Raw genomic sequence first — 22,032 nt, 5'->3', positions numbered from 1 at the left:
GGACATTTCAGAGAAATTACCATCAACACATTTATGAATATCACAGGTGAGGAATCGGGAAGGAGAGGACTGAGAAAAAGTTGGAGTAGTAGAATGGAAGGATTATCACCAATAATGGTGTGGGAACATTTATGTAGGTATTAAGGTAAGTACTGAATTGATATCAAATGCTCGAGTGGAAGTAATCTACAACAAAACCACATATACAGGGGAGGGTTAGAGATGTAGAAACCATTTGACTCAAAACACCGCAATGAACTTTCATTTATTCACTCATTCAACATTCATTTAATACTTTCTATATGCAAGGTACTTATTTTCTTAACTCTTTATTGGAAGGCGTTTTTTTGGACAAGCGCATACCTCATTTGGAAAGCTCTATTTGCTAGATCATAACTTTGTAAGAAGGCTGTAAGGACAGGAGCTCTGGATCAAATTTAGGGGTGAGAGGATCAGAAGAAGATGGGTAAAAACACGAATGAGTGTAATTATAGGAAGGCTACGATGTGTGCTATAATTTCTATGAGAACTAAATTCTGTGAGAACAGGAGAGAGAAGTATTTTTAAGTATTTATTTTTAAGTGTGTGTGTATGTGTGTGTGTGTGTGTGTGTCTGTGTGTGTGCCCACAAAGGTCAGTCAAGATTGTCGTATTCTTTGGAGCTGGAATTACAGATGTGGATGCTGGTAAGTTAAGTACTGAGCTTTCTCTCCAGCTCTGAGACAGAAATTTGAGAGGGGGAGAGGAGAGGAGAAGGGGGGGGGCTCTGGTGGAATCTTTGTTATTAGAGTTCCTGATAACATCTTCCAGGCGTGGTGGTGCATATTGTAATAACAGCACTGAGGAGATGGAGTGGCCCACCAGGAGGTTAAAGCAAACCCGGGCTACAGAGCAGGATTTTATCTCAAAACAAAACCAAAGAAAATTATCAATAACATCTAAATGGTAGTTAAAATCATGAGGGTAATTTTCTGAGGAGAGCGGGAGAGGGGAAAGCGAGAAAGAAGTGGTGGAGAAGGGGAAGAGGACAGAAAGAAGGGGGTGGAAGGGAGGGGAGTCCGCTTTGGGGAAGAGCCACATTTGGTGACGGGGAAAGGGGTCAGGAGTGTCCAGAGGAATGGCAGAAACGGAGCAATGCAAGCCACAGAGAGCCAAGTGCAGACACGCTTGAGAGACAGCTCATCTGCACTGCTTCATTCCCTCTGGGAGGCTGGTAGAAGCTGGGGCTTCTGTTGGGGATGTTGGGGGAGGTCTTTTCCTAAAGTAGACCCTGGGCGGCCGTGGCAACAGCAGCTGCTACTGCAGCGATGTCCAGGGACAAGCAGAAACCTGCTTGGACTTAAGTCAGGTGAAGCCTGGAGGACTTAAGCCAGGGAACCCCTCGAGTTAAGCCAGCTTGAAGCAGTAGAGCAGGAAGTTGGCCCATGCCAGATCTTTTTTAATGTGACACTTCTCCACGACTAGAATCTCGAGTCTCAAGACACACTTCACCTCCCCAAAGAGGTCAAATTCATCCCTTGGAACAGAATTTCCAGTGAAGGAAACTATTACAGACTTGCAGTATGCTATGACTTACAAGGGTTTGCACACCTATTGATCAATTCATATTCTGACACCTGTAGTTGGGCATTACTATCCCCATTTCACTGTTGAGGAAATCGTCAGAAATAGGTGCCCAGGGTTATACAGATAATAAACAGAACAGGGGTTTGAATACAAGCTCACCTAGCTCCGAACACTTGGGCTTTTTATATCACATCCCAGCAGTCAGTAGCCCAGGACTCAGCTTATGCCTGATTCAACCCTGAAACAGGACAGGGTCTCCAGGTTCCCCCAACATCCAGAACTGTAGGCCTTCCAAGAGTTCCAGCTCCTGGATTCTAGAGTCTTCTTTGCCGGCCTACCTCCTCCTCTCTCTTTCAGGATGTGGTTAGGTCACATTCTTGGGACCCGAGGATCAGGTTTTGAATCTTCATTGCTTCCACTTAAAGATTCTGCTCCAGCCTGCTCATCCCTCCCGACAAGTACTGTTCACCTTATGCACAGCATCCTCCAGACCCAATTTACTGGGTATGCCAGAGACAATGGTACTTATGAAGCCTCAGACCCGCAGCTGCTGCCAACTGTTCTCTGGCATTAGGCTTTTAATAATGGAAACTTGCTCTGCATGCCTTCTCTACTGTACTAAGACCAGGTTCTTCTGGAGTGATGGAGAAAGACAAGGTGCTGTGTAGGAAGGGGTGGGATGTGTAAGGGAAGCTTATTGGCTAGCATCCACAGAGAGACATGAACTACTTCCTGGCCATCTGTTCTTACATGTGTCATAGACATCTCAAAACATATATACTGGAAAATGAACTTCCCTTCTTTCCCCAAATGTGCTTTCCTATAGCCTTCCCTGGGCTGTTTAGAGGAGTTCCCTTCTTCTAGTTGGCCAGGCAAGAAACCTGCAATTAATTCTTTTTTTTTTTTTTTTGACAGAGTCTTAGTATGTGACCCAGGCTGGCCTTGCACTTGGAGCAATCCTTCCAATCCCAACTGCTGACATGACAGGCATGGGCCTGTAATTGTAAGCAGGCAGGCCTGGCCTGGAGTCACTCCTGACTCCTCTTTCCCTCTCACAGCCCACATCAGTACATTTTGTCTCTAGGTTCACATCCTACCCAGAACATGATGCCGCTTGTCACCTTTGTCACTCTGGACCACACGACCAGCATCTGACTTATCTGTAACTCTTCCTGTGCCACTTGCCCTGCTGTCTCGTCTCCGCACAGCCCTCTGGAGAGCAGGTCACACCATGCCCCTTCTCTCCAAAACTTCTGTGGCTTGCTTCCACTCAGCAAAGCTTTTACATTGGCTCACAAGAGCCTTCAAGACCTGGTCCCTCCCAAATGCTCTGACCTCATGTTCCGTTTCCCTTCCTCAAAATACCTGGTCTTTATTCAAGTCACTCCAACATTCAAAACAGCAAATTCTTCTTCTTCATGATCTCCTTCATTTTTCTCTATAACAATGATCATACTCTGTATTTTATTGATTTGTATTACCTCCAAAATTATGTAACTCCTATTAATCTGACAGCTTTTATATTTTTTTGTTTATTTTTATTTTATGTGCATTGGTGTTTTGTCTGCATGTATGTCTGGGTGAGGGTGTCAGGTCCCCTGGAACTGGAGTTACAGACAGCTGTGAGCTGCCATGTGGGTGCTGGGAATTGAACCCGGGTCCTCTGGAAGAGCAGCCAGTCCTCTTAACCACTAAGCCACCTCTCCATCCCCAAGCTGACAATTTTTAATCTGTTTTGTTTATTTCTAGTGAACTACCAGGGCCTAGAACTGAAAGCTCCTGGGAAATGTTTGTTGACCCTTTCCCAGATCTGACCCAGTAGCATGGAGGATCAAGTTATCATGCTCATTAAGTCATGGATATTAGAGTTTTGCCCGTGGCAAGCTTGTTTGGGTTCAAATCTTGTTCTTACCATGATTTATCAAAATACTCAAACTATCTATACCCTAATTTTTCCCATCAGTAAAGTAGGGGCAGTAATAGAACCTATTGGATAGAGAGCCTGTGGATTCATCAATAGGTATAAAGTCCTTAGAACAGTGCCTAGCACAGAGTAAGGACTAGATAAACATTTGCTATAATTAAATGCATACAGAGTAAAGATGGTTATCAGTAGTTTACATTTTTCAAAAGTTCTTCAGTATGTTGACTTGCTGTTATTCATGTTAAAATTCATTTCCCATGTTTCTACGCCCATAAACTTATATGATCTTCTGGTAATTTAATTATCTTCAGTGGCCTGGCTCTTTATCTGTAAACTTGGATGTCTCCTTGTGTACACAATCATTTTGAAGCTGTTAAATAGTAATCTCACTGGGTCCCAGTTTCCCAATCTGTATGCTGAGTGGGTTGGACTAGATAACCTCCGAGGGTTTTTCTAGCTCTGACAGTCTGCTGGGATGGGACAGGAGGAGGGATAGGCGCCACCCCGAGTCCCACCCCCAAGAATATGCCCTCTGGCTGCCAAGAGGAAGGGTGACAGAGTCAGCTGGGCTCCGCTTCCAGGGCACTGGGTAGGAGTCTTACTAAGGTTCCTCGGCAAGGGTGGTGGTGGTGCTCCTGGGCTGGAAGCAGGTGTGAAGTGACGCTGCTTCAAAGGGAAATAAGAGTCCAGAGAACTAGGAGCAGGGTGAGAGGAGAGGGAGGGAGGCCCTCATCACCAGGACAGAGCTGTTATGGTGAGCTGGATGACAATTTGAGCCTGGGTGTCTCCCCCTTAGATGGTGCTGATCAGCCTCCACCCTCTTCAGCTAGCCAGGCTCTGCAGGAGAGGAAGCTGCAGAATACCACTGGCTGCCTACCTGAGTCCCAGCGCTGCCTGATGCCCATCAGTCCCTGGGCTGGACTAAGGGAGCTGGGTAGGAGCTGGGCTAAGGGAGCTGGGTAGGGGCTGGGCTAAGGGAGCTGGGTAGGGGCTGGGCTAAGGGAGCTGGGTAGGGGCTGGGCTAAGGGAGCTGGGTAGGGGCTGGGTTAAGGGAGCTGGGTAGGAGCTGGGCTAAGGGAGCTGGGTAGGAGCTGGACTAAGGGAGCTGGGTAGGAGCTGGGTTAAGGGAGCTGGTAGGAGCTGGGTTAAGGAGCTGGGTAGGAGCTGGGCTAAGGGAGCTGGGTAGGAGCTGGTAAGGAGCTGGGTAGGAGCTGGGCTAAGGGAGCTGGGTAGGAGCTGGGCTAAGGGAGCTGGGTAGGAGCTGGGCTAAGGGAGCTGGGTAGGAGCTGGGCTAAGGGAGCTGGGTAGGGCTGGGCTAAGGGAGCTGGGTAGGAGCTGGGCTAAGGGAGCTGGGTAGGAGCTGGGCTAAGGGAGCTGGGTAGGAGCTGGGCTAAGGGAGCTGGGTAGGAGCTGGGCTAAGGAGCTGGGTAGGGCTGGGCTAAGGGAGCTGGGTAGGGGCTGGGTTAAGGGAGCTGGGTAGGAGCTGGGTTAAGGGAGCTGGGCTGGGTAGGGCCTGGACTAAGGGTGCTGGGTAGGGGCTGGACTAAGGTGCTGGGTAGGGGCTGGACTAAGGGTGCTGGGGAGGGGCTGGGCCGGCCTGGGTTGCACTTGGATTTGCTCCTCCTCGCTCTCCCTGGTGCTTTTCTTCTTCTGTTGTAGGTTTGTAGGACTGGGAAACCAGAGAAATCGCTCACTTCTGTCTGTCCTTTCTACCTGTAGGGGGCCATGACCAGTTCAGAATCCTTGCTGTTCACATCTCTAGGCCCCAGCCAAAGCTCTGGAGATGGTGACTGCAGGTTTAACGAGGAGTTCAAGTTCATCCTGTTGCCCGTGAGCTATGCCGTGGTCTTTGTGCTGGGCCTAGCCCTCAACGCCCCGACCCTCTGGCTGTTCCTCTTCCGCCTTCGCCCCTGGGATGCCACAGCCACTTACATGTTCCATTTGGCCTTGTCAGACACCTTGTATGTGCTGTCACTGCCCACCCTCGTCTACTACTACGCTGCCAGAAACCACTGGCCCTTTGGCACTGGCTTCTGCAAGTTTGTCCGCTTTCTCTTCTATTGGAACCTCTACTGCAGCGTCCTTTTCCTCACCTGCATCAGTGTGCACCGCTACCTGGGCATCTGCCACCCACTGCGGGCGCTCCGCTGGGGCCGCCCTCGATTTGCAAGCCTTCTCTGCCTAGCTGTTTGGTTGGTGGTAGCTGGCTGCCTCGTGCCCAACCTGTTCTTTGTGACAACCAGCCCCAGTGGAACCACCACCCTGTGCCATGACACCACCCGGCCCGAGGAGTTTGACCACTATGTGCACTTCAGTTCGGCAGTCATGGTGCTGCTCTTTGGCTTGCCCTTCTTGGTCACCCTGGTCTGCTATGGACTCATGGCCCGACGACTGTATCGACCTTTGCCAGGAGCTGGACAGTCATCGTCTCGGCTCCGTTCTCTCCGCACCATTGCTGTCGTGCTGACGGTCTTCGCTGTCTGCTTCGTACCTTTCCACATCACCCGCACAATTTATTACCTGGCAAGGCTGTTGAAAGCTGACTGCCGCGTGCTGAACATTGTCAACGTGGTCTACAAAGTGACCCGGCCCCTGGCCAGTGCTAATAGCTGTCTGGATCCAGTGCTCTATCTGTTCACTGGGGACAAGTATCGAAGCCAGCTCCAGAGGCTCTGCAGAGGCAGCGGGCCCCAGCCCCGAACAACTGCGTCCTCCCTGGCACTGGTGACCTTACATGAGGAAAGCAGCAGCAGGTGGGCAGACATCCACCAGGACATCATTTTCCCTACCTATGAGGGAGACCGATTATAACCCTGGGCACTGGGTATGAACGGAAGGGGGCTCACTGCAGGACAGAGGGAGGGGAGCCTGCTAGCGACACTTGATAAGGGCGTCCATCAGCTGCCCTCTTTTTAGCCAACGTTTGGAGCCGTTACTCTTCTGCCTCTACTTCTTTCTCTGTTCCTGTCCCTTCCTGGGGCCACTGATCCTGTTTCTAGAGCTTGCAAGACTTCCTCAGTGCTCTTGGCCCTTTCTGCTTCCCCCGGGGTCCTTCCACAGCGTGCCTTTCTCCAGCCAAAGTAGAGATTTCAACTAGACGGGTGAAGGCTGGAGCAGTCTCAAGGGCGGCCTGATGGATATGATGGAGCAAGTCAGAATCAGGAAGCCGGGTGCTAGCATATCACGGATGCCATATATGCCACATGTAACATCCATACCCACTTCCTGGCTCCCTCTCAAAGACAAGCTAGTCTTACCTGCCAAGGTGCCGGAATAGGGCACAGGGTCTCCAACCCTGCCTGCCAGGGGCCCCACAAGCAGCTAGAACCCTGGTGCTGTCTGGACTGCTGGTAGAGTACTGCTCTTGAGTGGAGACTCTGAGAAGCCTCAGGGGGCAGGGTCCAGGTTGATAGCAACCTTGGAAACAAGAATGAGACCAGACACTGTCTCTGACTGTGGAGAACTTAGTTGACAGCTCCCATATGTTTAATGAAAGGAAGGGCGGACAGCTCTGACAGAGGGAAGCTCTCTTAAGTCCATGGCTCCAGGTTCTAGAACTGATGGGCAGAGCAGGTTTGTGCAAAGGATAATAGGGTGGTGGCAGGATAGACGCCCAGAACTGGCTCTTCACTGGTCTCTTCCCGTTCTCTAGCTCTGGTTAGATAAAGGATAAACCTGTCACCAGCCGGTTCTGAATCAGGCTATAGGATTTCAAGGCTAGGGTGGGGCGCTCAGTTTTCCACCTGTTCAACCTCTTCCCCCAGCACTTGGAGGATCTGGTGGGTGTGTGGAGCCGGGGAGACTGAAGAAGTAAGTTTCTGGGCGGGTTTTCTTCAGAAGGGAAATTTATTTTCAGTCTCTTTTCCTATGAAATCACCTTATAGCCTGTTGGTCTCCTGAGTCAGACCCCAGCCTTTGCTGACCTTTCTGATCTCTTACTCATCGACCGATACCAAATTCTTCTTGGCTTCTAAGTGTCCTCTCTGTCTCTGGAGAGAAGGGGAGGGAGGTGCTAGGCTGCAGAGGAAAAGAATTTAATCTTAATGCCCCTCAGCCCCTCCTTTCCATTCTTCAAAGGGAACTCTCGCCCTTGGAACACAAGAGTTCTTCTATTAGGAGTAAATTAACTGGCCTTTCTGATTCTTTCCAGGTCCCCACTCTTATGGCCACAGCCCCCTTGCCTGTCACCCCTCTCCTACCTAGTAGCTCCCCACAGTAAGATTAATTAGTCTCTCCAATATAACTCATTCAGGCCCCCCATTGGCAGGCCCCATAACTCCAAGCTGCTTAGTCACGACTAACCTCCCGGACTTTATAGTCTGCTGCTCCAGGATCTCATTATGTACCTCTCTCTAGCCTAGAACTAGCTACAGAGAGAGACCTGGGTGGCCTTGAACTCAGAGATCCACCTGCCCTTTTTGCCTCTCGAGTGCTGGGATTAAAAACGTATGCCACCAGGCTGGGTCAATACCTCAACTTCTCTACACTTCATTCATAATCTACTTAGATGTCCCATTTTGTCTCTATCCCTGCCTGCCCCCTGGTCCCTGAAGGAAGGACCTTCTTCCTTTCTTTCTTTCCCTTCATCTTTGTCAGGTACTTCCATCGCTGATTTTATATCATTAGAAAGAAGACCTAAGCACTCATGCCTTGGCCTTGCTGTCTCCTCTTGCCACTGTTCTGTTAGTTCCTATTCATTTCCCCACTGCCTTGCCAGAGAGAGCGCTATAAACCCCACCTACTCACAGAATTGCGCCAGACTCCCAAATCGGATCCCTTGCACTCTCCTGCTCTCAGAGCACAGATTATATCTTTGGCAAGAACTTTAGTGATACAGTTTTCACTTTTATCCCTCTTTGACCGCTCATTTCACTTGGCTCTATTGCATGTCTTTTCTAGTTTTTTAAAATATAAAGGTAACATTTAAAAAATCTCACTGGGACAACACTGAAGGAAATGTAGAGAGAAAAGATTCACTTATTTCAAACCCATATTTCCATTTTCTATACTTCATGTTTTCTTGGTTTGTATTCATGTGTTATAGAAGTATTACCACAGTGTATAAAAGTCTGCTTTTTTAGGATATGTAGGGTATGGTGATGTATGTCTATAATCCCAAGAGTTGGTAGTAGAGGCGAGAGGATCATAAGTTTGAAGTCAGCCATGGCTACATAGTGAGACCCTGTCTCAAAACAAATAAGTATAATCCTCGCTTATTGGAAACCTCCTTTCTCCATGTTGATGCAGTCTTTCACATTTATTATCTCAGTAGCTAGAAACAATTACTTCCATTGGTAGGTTATATCTTATTAGACTATTCCCTTATTAGTGAACATTTAGGTAGCTCAGTTTTCCTGTGCTTTGAATCTCTCCCCATTTGTGGCTTTTTTCTTCTTGGTAATTCTATCTCTAGTGCAAGTCCTCAGGAGTAAGATTACCAGACCAAAGAACACGAACATTTTTGTGGATTGTGATTTTTCAAAATGACTGCATAAATTTTTACTGTCACAATGATATATGGCCCTCCTAGTTCCATTGCAGTTCCAGCAGCAGACTTTATAGGAAATCTTTCTGGATGGTAAACATTCAATTTGTTAATTTCACTTCCTTGCTTACTTATGGCACTGAACACTTTCTCTTGTGTTTACTATTTGCATTATTCTTCAACTACTATTTTAGTGGTGTACTGCTATTGAAATATGATATTTATTTAATATGTGTACTATCATTGGTTGTATTTGACATATTTAACCCATTTGTTATGATGCTTTATTTCCTTATTTCATTCCCTAGATTTAGAATCTCTTTCCTCCTGCTTTCCCTGGATCACTTCTCTCTTTGCTGCCATCTTTTTGTCAGACTCTCAACATGTGGGGGTTATTTAATCCTCTCTCTCATCAAATTGTTGGTTTTGTCTTAGAACAAATAGCAGGTGACGACAATTTAATTGACTTCTAGTCCTTAAGAATACCTCAGAGATCATACAGGGCTTGGGTTCCCCTCCATTTTCCAGTTGAAGAAACAGACCCAGTGAGATGTCATGCCTGTGACTTTCTGCATAGTGGCAGGTAGAAACTAGACCCTGGACTGGTTTCCCACGACTCCTTTCATCCTACCAGCCAATTGGTGCTGGGCCAGACCTTTGTCCCTCTAAGCCTCAATCGCCTGCTGGATAGGTTCACTTAGATCTTCCACTGTTGCTTCTAACCCATAATACATAAAAAAGAAACTGCCCGAACCAGTTCTCCTACTCATCTTACTCATTTCTGTTCATGACATCTTTCTTAAATGACCTAGGCTCTAAAGCTTCTGGGAAACTCCACTCTTTTCTCCTCCTGTCTCCCCAAGTTCTGACATTGCTCTTTTTGCCTAGTGTAACCGGCCTTCTTTTATGGTCCCAACATCACCATTCCAATACTGACTCTTCATCTTCTCCCTCACTGAATGTCGTAGGTTTCTGTCTAGTCCTCACCTCCAACCTCCCTCCACACAAATGCACATTGTCAGATCAATCTGTCCAACACTTCTCTCCAAGTTTCACTCCTTTAGAAATCTTCGATGATTTATTTTTATTGTCTACAAGTCAAAATAATTTAGGAAGAAATTCAAAACGATTTTTTCTTTTTGTCAATTTTTGATTCTCCCTCAATACAAATGTCTCTTCTCTAAGGTTTTTGTGTTTGTCTGTTTGGTGTGTGTGTGTGTGGTGCTTGGGAAGAGCCCAAGGTCTTGCATCTGTATTAGTGAGCTACATTTCTAGACTTCTCTGGGTAAGTGTGTGTCTTTCTTCTCTCTCCAGGCAACATTTGCATTTTCTTACCTCTGTACTTTCATTGTCTCTGTCCTCTATACTTAAATGCCACCCCCAAGTTGTCCTTTTTTAAAAACATATTTTCCAAGGGCCAGGCTTAGGTTTCTCATATTTTCTGAGACTTTCTCTGCTGATTCTTACCAACAGTGATCTTTTCTTCTGTGATTTTTAGTCAGTTAGCACCTTTAGCATTTCTTGACATGATGGACACTATTTTGAATTGTCAGTTAATTCTTCATGCATGCTTGCCTTGTGTATCCCACCTATAAGCCTCTCGAGTTAATGTAATATTGAGGGAAGAACACAGAATTGAAGATCAGAACGCCCGGGTTCGAGCCTCGAATCTGAAAATGGGACTCAAGTGTGTCACCTTGGATGAGTCATTCAAATTCTTTGAGCCACAATTTCATCATCTATGAAATGAAGATTGTAATCTCAGCTTTATGTAATTCTTTAGGATACAGTAAGGCTGTGCAAAGCTGAAGTGCTAAGCAAATACAACTCGCTGTTATCATATCATTCTATTTGTTTAATAAATGGTGCTTAATAAATATTTAATGTGTGATTACATATTAGCAATTCAGTTCGTTGTTTCTTTTCCTGGATACTGTCCACTTTGAGATGCTTCCATGAATCTCAAGGAATTAAAGAGCTAAAGGGGCTTCAGGAACTGTTGGATTGAGGCAAGCATTTTAAAAAATGTTTGGAGGGGAAAAAGCCTATCCAGAATCTCTCATATTTCCTTGGCCTGTGTATCAAGCTAACCTGGATGAGAAGAGAGGTGGTAAAGCTGAACTTCCACTTTTCCCACGTTTTCCATCCTTCACCCTATCATTTCTAGCTAACTGGGCCAGGTTAGTTGATCTCTTTGAGCTTCGGTTTCCTCATTGCTAAATTAGGACAGGAGTACGTAGCTGACCGGGCTGTGATGAAGAATCCATGCAGTAATGAATGAAGAGCGTCACTTACAGTTCCTGTTGGTGAGACCCCTTTGCAACAGTTCTCATCTTTAGCAAAACAAGACGAGCAGCCCAAGTTTTGATCTAGCTCTGCCTAGAAGGGATGATTAAGATCATGACCAAAATGAACCCCTGTGAGAGCCAGAGGGCTGCAGGTTGGTCACTGAAGGATGACACTAGTGATGGGTTGGAAGGAAGCAAGTCAAGCTTCTGGCATCAAGGGAGAAAGGAGTTTTAAAAAGAGAGATTTATAACCTATTTTAAAGACATTTGCATTAAAAAAGATTAAGGAAATAAACAGCTGTGTCGAGTGCCCAAGAGAATTTAGCAAGTATAAGACACTCAGAACGAAATGAAAATGAAAACTTACTTTATTACCTGCCAGTTTGGATTTATGGACCCAAAATTAGCCAGTGACATTGATTAAAGAGATCATTCTTAAATAAACATTCTTTAAAAAAATTTAATTATGTGTATATGCCTATCCCCTCGCGCGCGTGCGTATGTGTGTGTGTGTGTGTGTGTGTGTGTGTGTGTGTGTGTGTGTGTGTGTGTGTACCTGTGAATACAGGTGCCCTTAGAGGCAAGAGGCAATGGATTCCCCTGGAGCTGGGGTTCAGGTGGTTTTGAGCCGCTTGATGTAGGCTCTGAGAATTGAACTCAGGTCCTCTGAAAGAGCAGTGCACACTCTTAACCACCAAGCCATCTCTTCAGCTCCAAATTTATCTATTTCTATCTATCTATCTATTTTGAGATGGGATCTCACTATGTAGCCTTGGCTGTTCTGAAACTCGATATGTAGAGCAGGCTGAGTTTGGACTTATGCCTCTTGAATGCTGGGATTAAAGGCAAGCACCACCATGCCTGGCCTTAAACACATTTTCTTTTCTTTTTTCTTTTTCTTTTTTTTTTTTTTTTTTTTTTTGGTTTTTCAAGACAGGGTTTCTCTGTGTAGCCTTAACTGTCCTGGAACTAGCTCTGTAGATCAGGTTGGCCTCGAACTCACAGAAATACACTGGCTTCTGCCTCCTGAGTGCTGGGATTAAAGGCATGTGCCACCACTGTCTGGCTAAATAAAATTTCTAATGAAGATCTTTCTTCATGCTTTTTATAGTCCTCTTTCACCTTGAGTTTCTTAGTTCCCTACTTCTTCGCACAGTCTTCAGAAGAATCCACTGAACAGCAGTGTAATCTATAGGGCTGACATTTCCAGCATGAGCTGAAGTGGAGCTGGTCACCAAAAGAAAGTTTTAAAAAAAAGTATTTGAGTGCAACTAAAGAGCTAGTCTGTCTATGAGGGACCTTTGTGTGTTTGGTTGCCAGAGACAATGTGTTTGGGTTACGAAATGGGACAAAGACAAATGATTCATCCTTGAGCTAAAGTGTAGATTATTAAAAGATAGGGACTCTCTAAGAGAAAGAAGATGAAGTAGTTCTTGGGGCTGACTGATTATCACCATCAATTCTGGACTATCGGAGCCCTAATCATGTCCTTGGATCTACTCAAGAGAAGAAAAAAAATTCAATGTGCTTGGGCAACTCAGGAGAAAAACTAACCGTCTTACCAGGATGACGGCATCCACTCAATTTGTGTTACTCTCAATGATATTTAACTTAGTGCTCATTGTAAATCTCACTCTACTACACAATACCCTTCTACCTCTAACAGCAATAAAATATAACCCACGCTGAATCCAGAGAGATTCCTTTCCAGGGGGTAGTCATTATTTTTGATCTCTGACAATGTAAGTTATTACAGTTTAACTTTTTAAAAAAGTTTTTGTCTTCATCCTTTTCTCTAATGAAACTTCCCAAAGAACATTTTCCAGGATAGTAATTGGTGCTACTCTGCTTTTAAGGGTATGGGTTAAAGAATTGTAAACATGTTTCTTCACTACCAGTTTTTATTAAGAATCATAAATATCATAATGCCTATTGTTGTGCATTCCAATGGAGAAGGAAATATGCAGATATAGGAGACTGGGAAATTGATAAAGAATGAGGTTTGGTTTGGATCACGGTTCTAGAGGCTGGGAAGCCTTAGAGTGACAATGACAAAGAATCTGTGCTGCTTCTACTTATGGTACAAAGTGTGAGTGCAAGCAGAGGCGTAACAAAACACAGCACAACCCAAGCGAACCGAGCTTTATACGGCTATGCTCTCAGTCAGGTTAATAAACCCAGCCCCTTGAGAATTAAGTCATTCCCTTTCAATGACCTAATCAGCCCTTAAAGATACTACCACCTTTCAACACTTTTACATTGGAAATACAATTTAGTGTAAGTTTTGAAGGAGAAAATCACATTAGAACACAGCATACATTTTTCTCTGAACTTGTTGACCAGGGCCATTTTTATTCCCCATGGCACATCCCAAGAAGTTACTATCAAGACGATTTAGTCAATGCCTCTCTAAGAAGGGACACCTACTGAAGCCACTTAACCAGAAGGTACAAGTTGTCCTATGTCTCCAGCTCCTGTAGATTTCTCTCTTTCCATTATGAGCAAGTACAGATCAAAGAAAAAGAAAAAAATAACCTGGTCTAGTGGTGCAGGCCTGGAACCCCAGCCACACAGGAGGCAGGAGGATTACCTGCCTAAGTTACACTGAGTTCCAGGGCAGCCTGGTCCAGTCAGTGAAAGCTTGTCTCAAGACAACAAAATAAAACAAGGGTACAGCTAGAATAGTTAGAATATTTGTTCTGCATGTATGAGGCCCTCCCTATAGTAGTGAGTCTCCAGAACTGGAGAAAGTGGGGAGTGAGTGGAGGGGACAAGAAAGCTATTTCTCACTTTTTTTTTCAGAGGGAATTCATGCTTGCTTCTGTAAAACTGGATCAAGAGTCCTTGGTTGGGGAAGTAAGTCATAGGCTCTAATGGGAAACTTACTACGATTGTTTCACTGAATATTCAGGTTTGCCTTCCAAATACCCAAGTTTATTGTCATAGATTAGTGTGCTGTGTCCAGCCTTCATGGGAGAAGCTTCTTACTGCAGCGGGCCGTGGTTAATGCAGAAACCTGTATCTGGCCAAAGTGCTGAGAATATGTGATGATTGAGTGATTGGCCCTAAATGGGACAGCTCTATCACCCTTATAAGTCTCAGAAAACATTGTGAAGCAGGGGGCAGAAAGAATGTCAGAGTCATATGATGTGCAGAAAAAAAAAGATATCTTTTGGATGTGGCACTGCTGTTGTAGTCATGAACTAACTGTAGTAGTGGTCACCTGCCCAAGATCTATATAAGATGAAGCCTGTCGGCATTCTGCCAGGAATGGGGGAGGGGCTCCTGGTGCTCCATCCCTCCTTGAAGGACCACAGGCAGTTCCTGGTTGGTGACGGAGTTTCTTCATTAGTGCAGCCCCTGCTCCAGTAAATAACCCCTGACCCATGCTTAGAAAAGAAACTCTGGGTTGCACACAAAAAGACATGAGGATAAGCAGTGGATTTGTTGAGATAAAGGGTTCTAGGACAAGATGAAAAGGGGGTAAAATGGCCAAAATTTATTCTATAAATGTATGACACTACCAAACAGTAAAAAAATCCATAAAAACAAGAAAAATGTAGACAATGCTTTCTTATACTTCTCAGGCAATCTCATTGTTCCCCAAATAAGAAGGAAGACACCACCTCCATGCCACTTTCTTAATAATAAATAAAAGTCCTTCCTGGAAATTTTCCTTTTGAAGTATTTTATCAATTTGGACTGTATTTATCTGCATGCAACAGAAACTCTTGTGAAGGCCCAGTAAAACATGTGAATTTTGTTTGTTTATTAACAAAAACTTCCCAGGCTGGCAACACAGGGTAGGCAGAGCTGCTCTGGCGAACCCTTACAGCTGCCCGTTTGCCATCTTTTCAGTTTTGTGTTGATCCTTTTGATTGCAAAATGGCCGCTCATCTTTGAAGAGTTTTCTGTTCTGCACAGGAAGAAAGGAATATCTTAGTCACATTTGTCTGTCTGAAACCAAATTGCCTAAAAGAACAGCCTCAAGGAGCAAAGACTTATTTTAGCTACTGGTCCTTGACTCTGTTGATTTTGGACACAAGATGAGGCAGAAGAGCATAGTAGTGGGAGTATGTGAAGGAAGAGGCCATTCCCCTCGTAGGAAGGAAACGACAAACAAACAAACAACAACAACAAAAACCAGTTGTGCCAGTAGTGATGGATGCTGCCTGTAAGCACAGCCCTCAGGAGTCTAAAGCAAGAGGATGTGCATAGAAGGCTAGCCTTCCTACATAGTGAGTTGGAGGCTAGTCCAGGATACATAGTTAAGACCCTGCGTCAATAGAAAAGAAAGAAAACAAACAACAATTTGGACTTTAGGCTTCTTTCTTTTGCTTTTTAAAATATTTATTTCTTTATTTAGGTTTTTATTTTATTTTTTATGAGACATGGTTTCTCTGTGTAGCCTTGGCTGTCCTGGAACTCACTCTGTAGACCAGGCTGGCCTCGAAGTCACAGAGATCCTCTTGCCTCTGCCTCCTGCGTGCTGGGATTAAAGGTGTGCACCACCCCCTTCGAGCTTAGGCTTCTATTCTTTCTACTTTGAATGATACAGTCCATTTCTAGGGGATTTGAACCCGGTGCCTCATGTCATTGTCTTCTGACTTCTGTATGTGCCACCTCCTTCCTCCTATCCCACAAATAAATAAATTGCAATAAAAATAAACAAAACTCCAAAAATGTAAGAGGAAAATACAACTTTAAAAGTTACAGATTTTTTTTGTCATCTAATTGTAAAACCTTGGTTTCTTGTTATTATGAAGCAACACATCCTTCTTACAGAAGAATAAGATGATACAGGCAAGCAAAACAACCTCATGAAGTAGGGAATGCTTTCTTAGGGTCAGGAAATCACAGTCATGTAAAATGACTTGATAAATTAGGCTGCATTACACATTTTTAATTGCTAGAGGCAACTTGCCAGTACGCTTTCCTGGGTATAGTATGGAACAAGCAACTCTTAAGAGGAGAAACTTGATAGACGTTGTTTCAGCCAGTGATCATGGTCAATATCAGCATGGATACATGTTGATGGTATTCATTCCAGATATTATGGGATAAAAAGAGCTACCTGCCTCTTTTGTCTTTCTTTTTAAAACTCATTTTTAATTTTTTTCTTTTTATTATTGCATTTTTATTTTTAATACAATTTTTAATTTAAATATATTTTTATCATATTGTTCCCCTCCCCTAAGTCCTTCCAGATCCTCTCCCCCTCCCTACCTAGCCAACTTTAAGTTCTTTCTCAAACAGCAACCAAAATCCCAATACAACAACAAAACTCCCTAAAGCCAAGGAAACAAAATAAAACATCACCCAAAAAGAAAAAAAAGAAGAAAAACAACTAAACCGTAACCAAATAAAAGCACACACACACAAACCTGTGGAGCCCATTGTATATTGGTCCACTAGTTCTGAGCATGAGACCTGTCTTGGAGTGGTTGATATCTGACCATACGACTTTCCCATGAGTGTCACTCACATAGCCAGTGGCACTCCATTGGAGCAAACTGATTTTCCCTCTCCCAGAAGGTATAAATGACAGTTCAACTGTTAACCTTGAATCTAGTGGCTAGGTTCTCATTCATTCTATTTTTATATATAACAAAATGAAATAAGGTAAAATAAAAATAAAACTATCGCATTGAAGTTGGACAAGACATCTATCAGATCTATTATATATACATATGTATTTTTATTAGTTACTTCTTTTACTTTTTAAGTTTTAAGTTAGGAATAGTCTTAATTTCTCCCTTCCCATACTCCAGTCTTTGAAACTGAGTTGCTAAGTCTAGTGGACACTCGAGGATATGGAAAAAGGGAAGGTTTTCTTCCTGGAAGTTAGTGTCCACACATATTATTTGTCATTCTTCTGCTATTTCTAGTCCCTTTGCAACATTTATTCAGTATTTATATCAATAATCATATTATTTTATAACAAAACATCACTAACAATACTGTAAATGATATTGATAAGTCATAAAATTGTGATATTGTTTAGAATATAATACAAATTCATTATATGTATATTATGTTTTAGATTATAATGCGGTACTATATTATTTATCATGTGGCTCACATTGGCACAGGTTTTACCATAGAGGGACTGTTCACTTTGCTTCTAGGTCCCTTTGATATGTTCTTACTCTTCTGTATCTGTTTTTGTATACTAGAAATGAAATGTGTACTCTCACTCATGCTTGGCAAACACTCTACCACCGAGGTATATCCTCCAGCTCTCATTTACTTTTTATTTGGAGACAAAAAGTTGCCCAGGTTGATCTTGAATTTATTCTGTAGCTCTGAAAGGCTTTGAACTTTTGTTCCCCTGTCTCAGACTCTCAAGTACTTAAGATTATGAGCCTGAGCCACTATGACTTTCTGGGTTTTTTGTTTGTTTGTTTTGTATTTTGGTTTTTCGAGACAGCGTTTCTCTGTGTAGCTTTGCACCTTTTCCTGGAACTCACTCTGTAGACCAGACTGGCCTCGAACTCACAGAGATCAGCCTGCCTCTGCCTCCTGAGTGCTGGGATTAAAGGCATGCACCACCACCGCCTGGCTGACTTTCTGTTTTTTTAAATGAAGTAAAGTTGGATTTTATTCATAAAAGATTTACTTACTTATCCATTTACTTATTCATGGTTCTAGAAAAGGTATTAATGTATCCCAAAAATATTGAGAGACACAAGGATATGGAAATAGAGATGGATAATATATTGTCGGGGATTGAGTGCAAATGAGGAAAAAGATACAGGGAAATTGAGGGATAACATGCATATGCCAAAAAGAAGGTCAAGGACTAAACTTCCACCCATTTGTTTTTTCACTCTTCCAGGGATCTACGATCATTAAATGTAGATAACCTTGTTTCCATGTTGTGACCTTGGCACTTTTCTGAAAAATTCTGTTTTCATTATTACTTCCAACGCAAACAGGTGAGTACACTTCAAACCCAATTATCCTTTGATTTAATTACATTTTGATCACTTCCTGTTAGTTATTATGCGGCATTGTGTTATTCATTAAGCCAGGCTGTTTACTGTGCGAGAAAAGCCACGAGGCACAACAAAACACTAAGAGTTTATTAGGGGAAGGGAACAGAAGGGAGTGCTTAGGCCTGTGAGAAATGGTAGTGCAGGGAGAGAGAGGAGGGAGGGGTCTGTGACCTGCTTTTTATGGATCCCCTGCACATGCGCATATGGGCTTACATAGTTATGCCATGCATGCGCATAGATTACGGGATGATACTGCGCACAAATTAGTGACCACACAGCTCACGGATTACATAGGATGAAAGGCCTCGAAGTCACTAAGCATCTTGCCTGCCTACTGGACAGCGCATGTGCGGTCATGAAGCTAGGGGAGTGGCCAGGAATTCAAACACTTTCTATGATGTTTTGATTCATTCTGCAAATCTACTTTTACAAAACATTTTCCCCAATCTGATAGGATCCCAAAGCAAATCAGCAATTTCGTATTGCTAGCAGCCTTTTGTGCCATGTTGAGAAGTTTGAACCTCATCCTGTAGGTCAGCATGATACTTAGAGAAACTCTAAATGTCCCATGAAATTTTAATAGCTATTGTTTGAAATAAGGGTTTTATCTCCAGATAAGTTTATGGGATGCTGAATACTCCCTTTTGGAAAATCACAGTGTACAGACTCGCTCTTCCAACTCCACCTGCCCCCATGATCTGCCTGAAGACTGGGTGCCATGCACCTGCCCTCTGGATGCCACATTAGTGCATGTATCTCTCACCCCTCATCAAAGAAGCTTCTTTTTGCAGTAGATGGTGATTAACATAGAGACCCACAACTGGGCAAGATTTAGAGAGTAAGAGACTCCAGAGTACTCAGCTCTAAATGGGCCATGTATATGCAGGCCCCCACTACACCCTAAGGTTCAGAGATCATTGTGGAAGAGGAGGCAGAAATTGCAAGAGGCACGGAGGGTGGATATCTACAGGGAATCGGCGTTTTTGTACACAAGGGAGTTACACATATAAACTCACAGCAATTCTGACGGCATGCATAAGACCTGCACACACTTAAGCCAGACAAAACCCCAGCATGGAGGTGGGAGGTGGGCATGAAGTCCCATCTCTAGCTGAGGAGCTATTGGTAATTGACATCTGTCAAGAAAAGAAGAGCTGTCTTTCTTTAAGGGCATGGTGCCTGGTAGGTTTAACATGCTCCAATGGATGGCCACACACCCAAGAATATATAGGAAGTACTTATGGGACTTGATGGTTTAAAGCAATGAGGACACAAAATCAGTGGGTATGGAATGGGAGTTAGATCTTGGAGGATATGGGGGAAGGGATGAATATGAGCAAAACCCAATGCATGAAATTCTCAACAAATTAATACAACATCTTTTAAAAGAAAATTACAATGTCCATTAATGTTCTAAATTTTAGAACTAAAATTTAGTCTAAAGACTTTAAAAACACTTCAGTAAGTACATCTATCTACTCTAGCACCTCCCACACTCATCTTTACTATTCTCTTATGTAGTAATTATCAGCATCTAAGCACATTAGTGGTACTCGGAGCATAAGTTAGAATATATTGGTAGGGCCATTGTAGAAGCAAGAAATGATTTTAAGTAGAGGGTGACTAATCAGATTTAAGATTCAGCAAGGTAGTCTGATGGAAGGGGCGATTAGAGGAGATTTTACTAGAAGGAATAACAATAGTCAATGAATTTTGGTAAGTAAGGCCTTTGACTGGATTATGGTAGTAGAGGAGAGGAGGGGCTTGTTGGATTAACAAAAGGTAATAAATTTGAAATGACTTTGGGATACAATGGGAATTGGGAGGAAGAAGATGATTTGCTTGGGACAGGGATGAGAGGAAGATGTTTGTTGGATACTGGTAAATTGGATCCATTTGGCTATTGAGTATGAGGGAAATTTGGGTTAGAAATAGACCCAAAAATATGTAAAATAGGAGAAGGCCTAACAGTTAAGAGTTAAGCAAAGGCAAAAAGAAATGAAGTCTAAATGGGCCTTGAACTTTGGGTTATTTGGTGAATTTTATTTATTTATTTATTGCTTGAATACATAATTTATTTATGTATATATATACATATGTGTTATTTCTTTTTTTCCTTTTATTTTATTTTACAATACCATTCAGTTCTACATATCAGCCACGGATTCCCTTGTTCTCTCCCCTCCTGCCCCCCTCCCCTTACCCCCAGCCCACTCCCCATTCCCACCTCCTCCAGGGCAAAGCCTCCCCCGAGGACTGAGATCAACCTGGTAGATTCAGTCCAGGCAGGTCCAGTCCCCTCCTCCCAGACTGAGCCAAGCGTTCCTGCATAAGCTCCAGGTTTCAAACAGCCAACTCATGCAATGAGCACAGGACCCGGTACCACTGCCTAGATGCCTCCCAAACAGATCAAGCTAATCAACTGTCTCACCTATTCAGAGGGCCTGATCCAGTTGAGGGCCCCTCAGCCTTTGGTTCATAGTTCATGTGTTTTATTTGGTGAATTTTAAAATGTGTCTTATTTTTATTCTATCTATCTATCTATTTATTTATTTATTTATTTATTTATTTATTTATTTATTTTTTTGAGATAGGGTTTCTCTGTGTAGCTTTGGAGCCTGTCTCGGAACTTGCTCTGTAGACCAGGCTGGCCTTGGACTCACAGAGATCTGACTGCCTCTGCCTCCCAAGTACTGGGATTGAAGGCATATATATGTATGTGCCTTTGTGTTTGTGAGTGAAGTTCCTGAGGAGGCCAGAAGAGGACGTTTGATTCCCTGGAACTGGAGTTACCGATGGTTGTAGAATTGCCCAATGTGGGTGATGGGAACCAAATTTGGGTCCCTTTCTCTGCAAGAGCAATATGTGCTCTTAACCACTGAGCTATCTCTGCATCTCCTCAAAATGTCTCTTATTTTCTGAAGTAAGAGACATCTCTGTTTTTATTTACTCCTTTACAGAATTCAGGAGCTTGAGATGGTAGCATGAAACACAGATGTCCATGTTCCCATGTATTCACTGAGCATGTTCTAGGCCCTGGGTTCCATTCCCAGCACCTCATAAACCAGGCATGGTGGCACACTCATGTAATCCCAGCACTTAGGAGATAGAGGCAAGAGGATAAGAAGTTCAAGGTCATCCTCTAATACCTTAAAAGTTTGAGGGCAGCCTGGGCTACACAAGATACCATTTCAAACAAACAATCAAAACCAAGAAAAAGAAAATATTCAGAGTATAGCTTTTAGGGGAAAAAAACCCCTATAGATAGGATTTTGTAAGGATTAAGATAGCCAGGGATCCTTTCAAGGAAAATAAATGTGAAATGCTTATGCCACCTGAGAACTGACCTCAAGTAAGATACCTTCTATCTATCTAAAAATCATGCTTGGCAGTGGTGTGGAAGTAAGCCTTTGTATCTGAGGACAGAAGATAATTTTAAAAATTGTACATGAATATTTGTAATAGCACTATTCATAGTAGCTGAATAGTGGGGGAAAAATAGATGTCCTTCCAGTAAAGACTGCATCAACAAAATGCTGTTTATCCACAATAGGTTCTTTTTCAGCCACAACGAATGGAACACTGCTACATATTATAATATAGAGGAACCTTGAAAACATACTGAAGGAAAGAAGCCAATCATGAAGTAACATGGGCTATTTTCTTCCATTTCTATGAAATGTGCACACTGGCAAAGCCTTAGAGACAAGGAAGGTAAATCAGTGGTTGCCAGGCGCTGAGGCTGCGGGCAGTGACTGCCGATGTGTGTCG

At 43.5% G+C, this 22,032-nt stretch overlaps 1 protein-coding gene across 1 annotated transcript; it reads left to right on the top strand.

The window, feature by feature from the left end:
* The first annotated feature begins 3,975 nt into the window (after nucleotides 1-3,975).
* Nucleotides 3,976-10,889, top strand: P2ry4 (pyrimidinergic receptor P2Y4). Its single transcript, XM_037199129.1, has 2 exons — nucleotides 3,976-4,079; nucleotides 5,210-10,889. Exon 2 carries the CDS (start codon nucleotides 5,216-5,218, stop codon nucleotides 6,299-6,301), a length of 1,086 nt encoding a protein of 361 aa, XP_037055024.1. The 5' UTR covers nucleotides 3,976-4,079; nucleotides 5,210-5,215; the 3' UTR covers nucleotides 6,302-10,889.
* The last annotated feature ends 11,143 nt before the right edge of the window (nucleotides 10,890-22,032 follow it).

The sequence above is a fragment of the Peromyscus leucopus genome, chromosome X (genome assembly GCF_004664715.2).
Source record: "Peromyscus leucopus breed LL Stock chromosome X, UCI_PerLeu_2.1, whole genome shotgun sequence".
In the NCBI taxonomy this organism is placed as follows: domain Eukaryota; kingdom Metazoa; phylum Chordata; class Mammalia; order Rodentia; family Cricetidae; genus Peromyscus; species Peromyscus leucopus.
This window is presented reverse-complemented; position numbering and strand designations above follow the sequence as displayed.

Coding starts and splice junctions, on each gene's coding strand:
- P2ry4 (XM_037199129.1), top strand. CDS start 5,216: ATGACCAGTTCAGAATCCTTGCTGTTCACATCTCTAGGCCCCAGCCAA.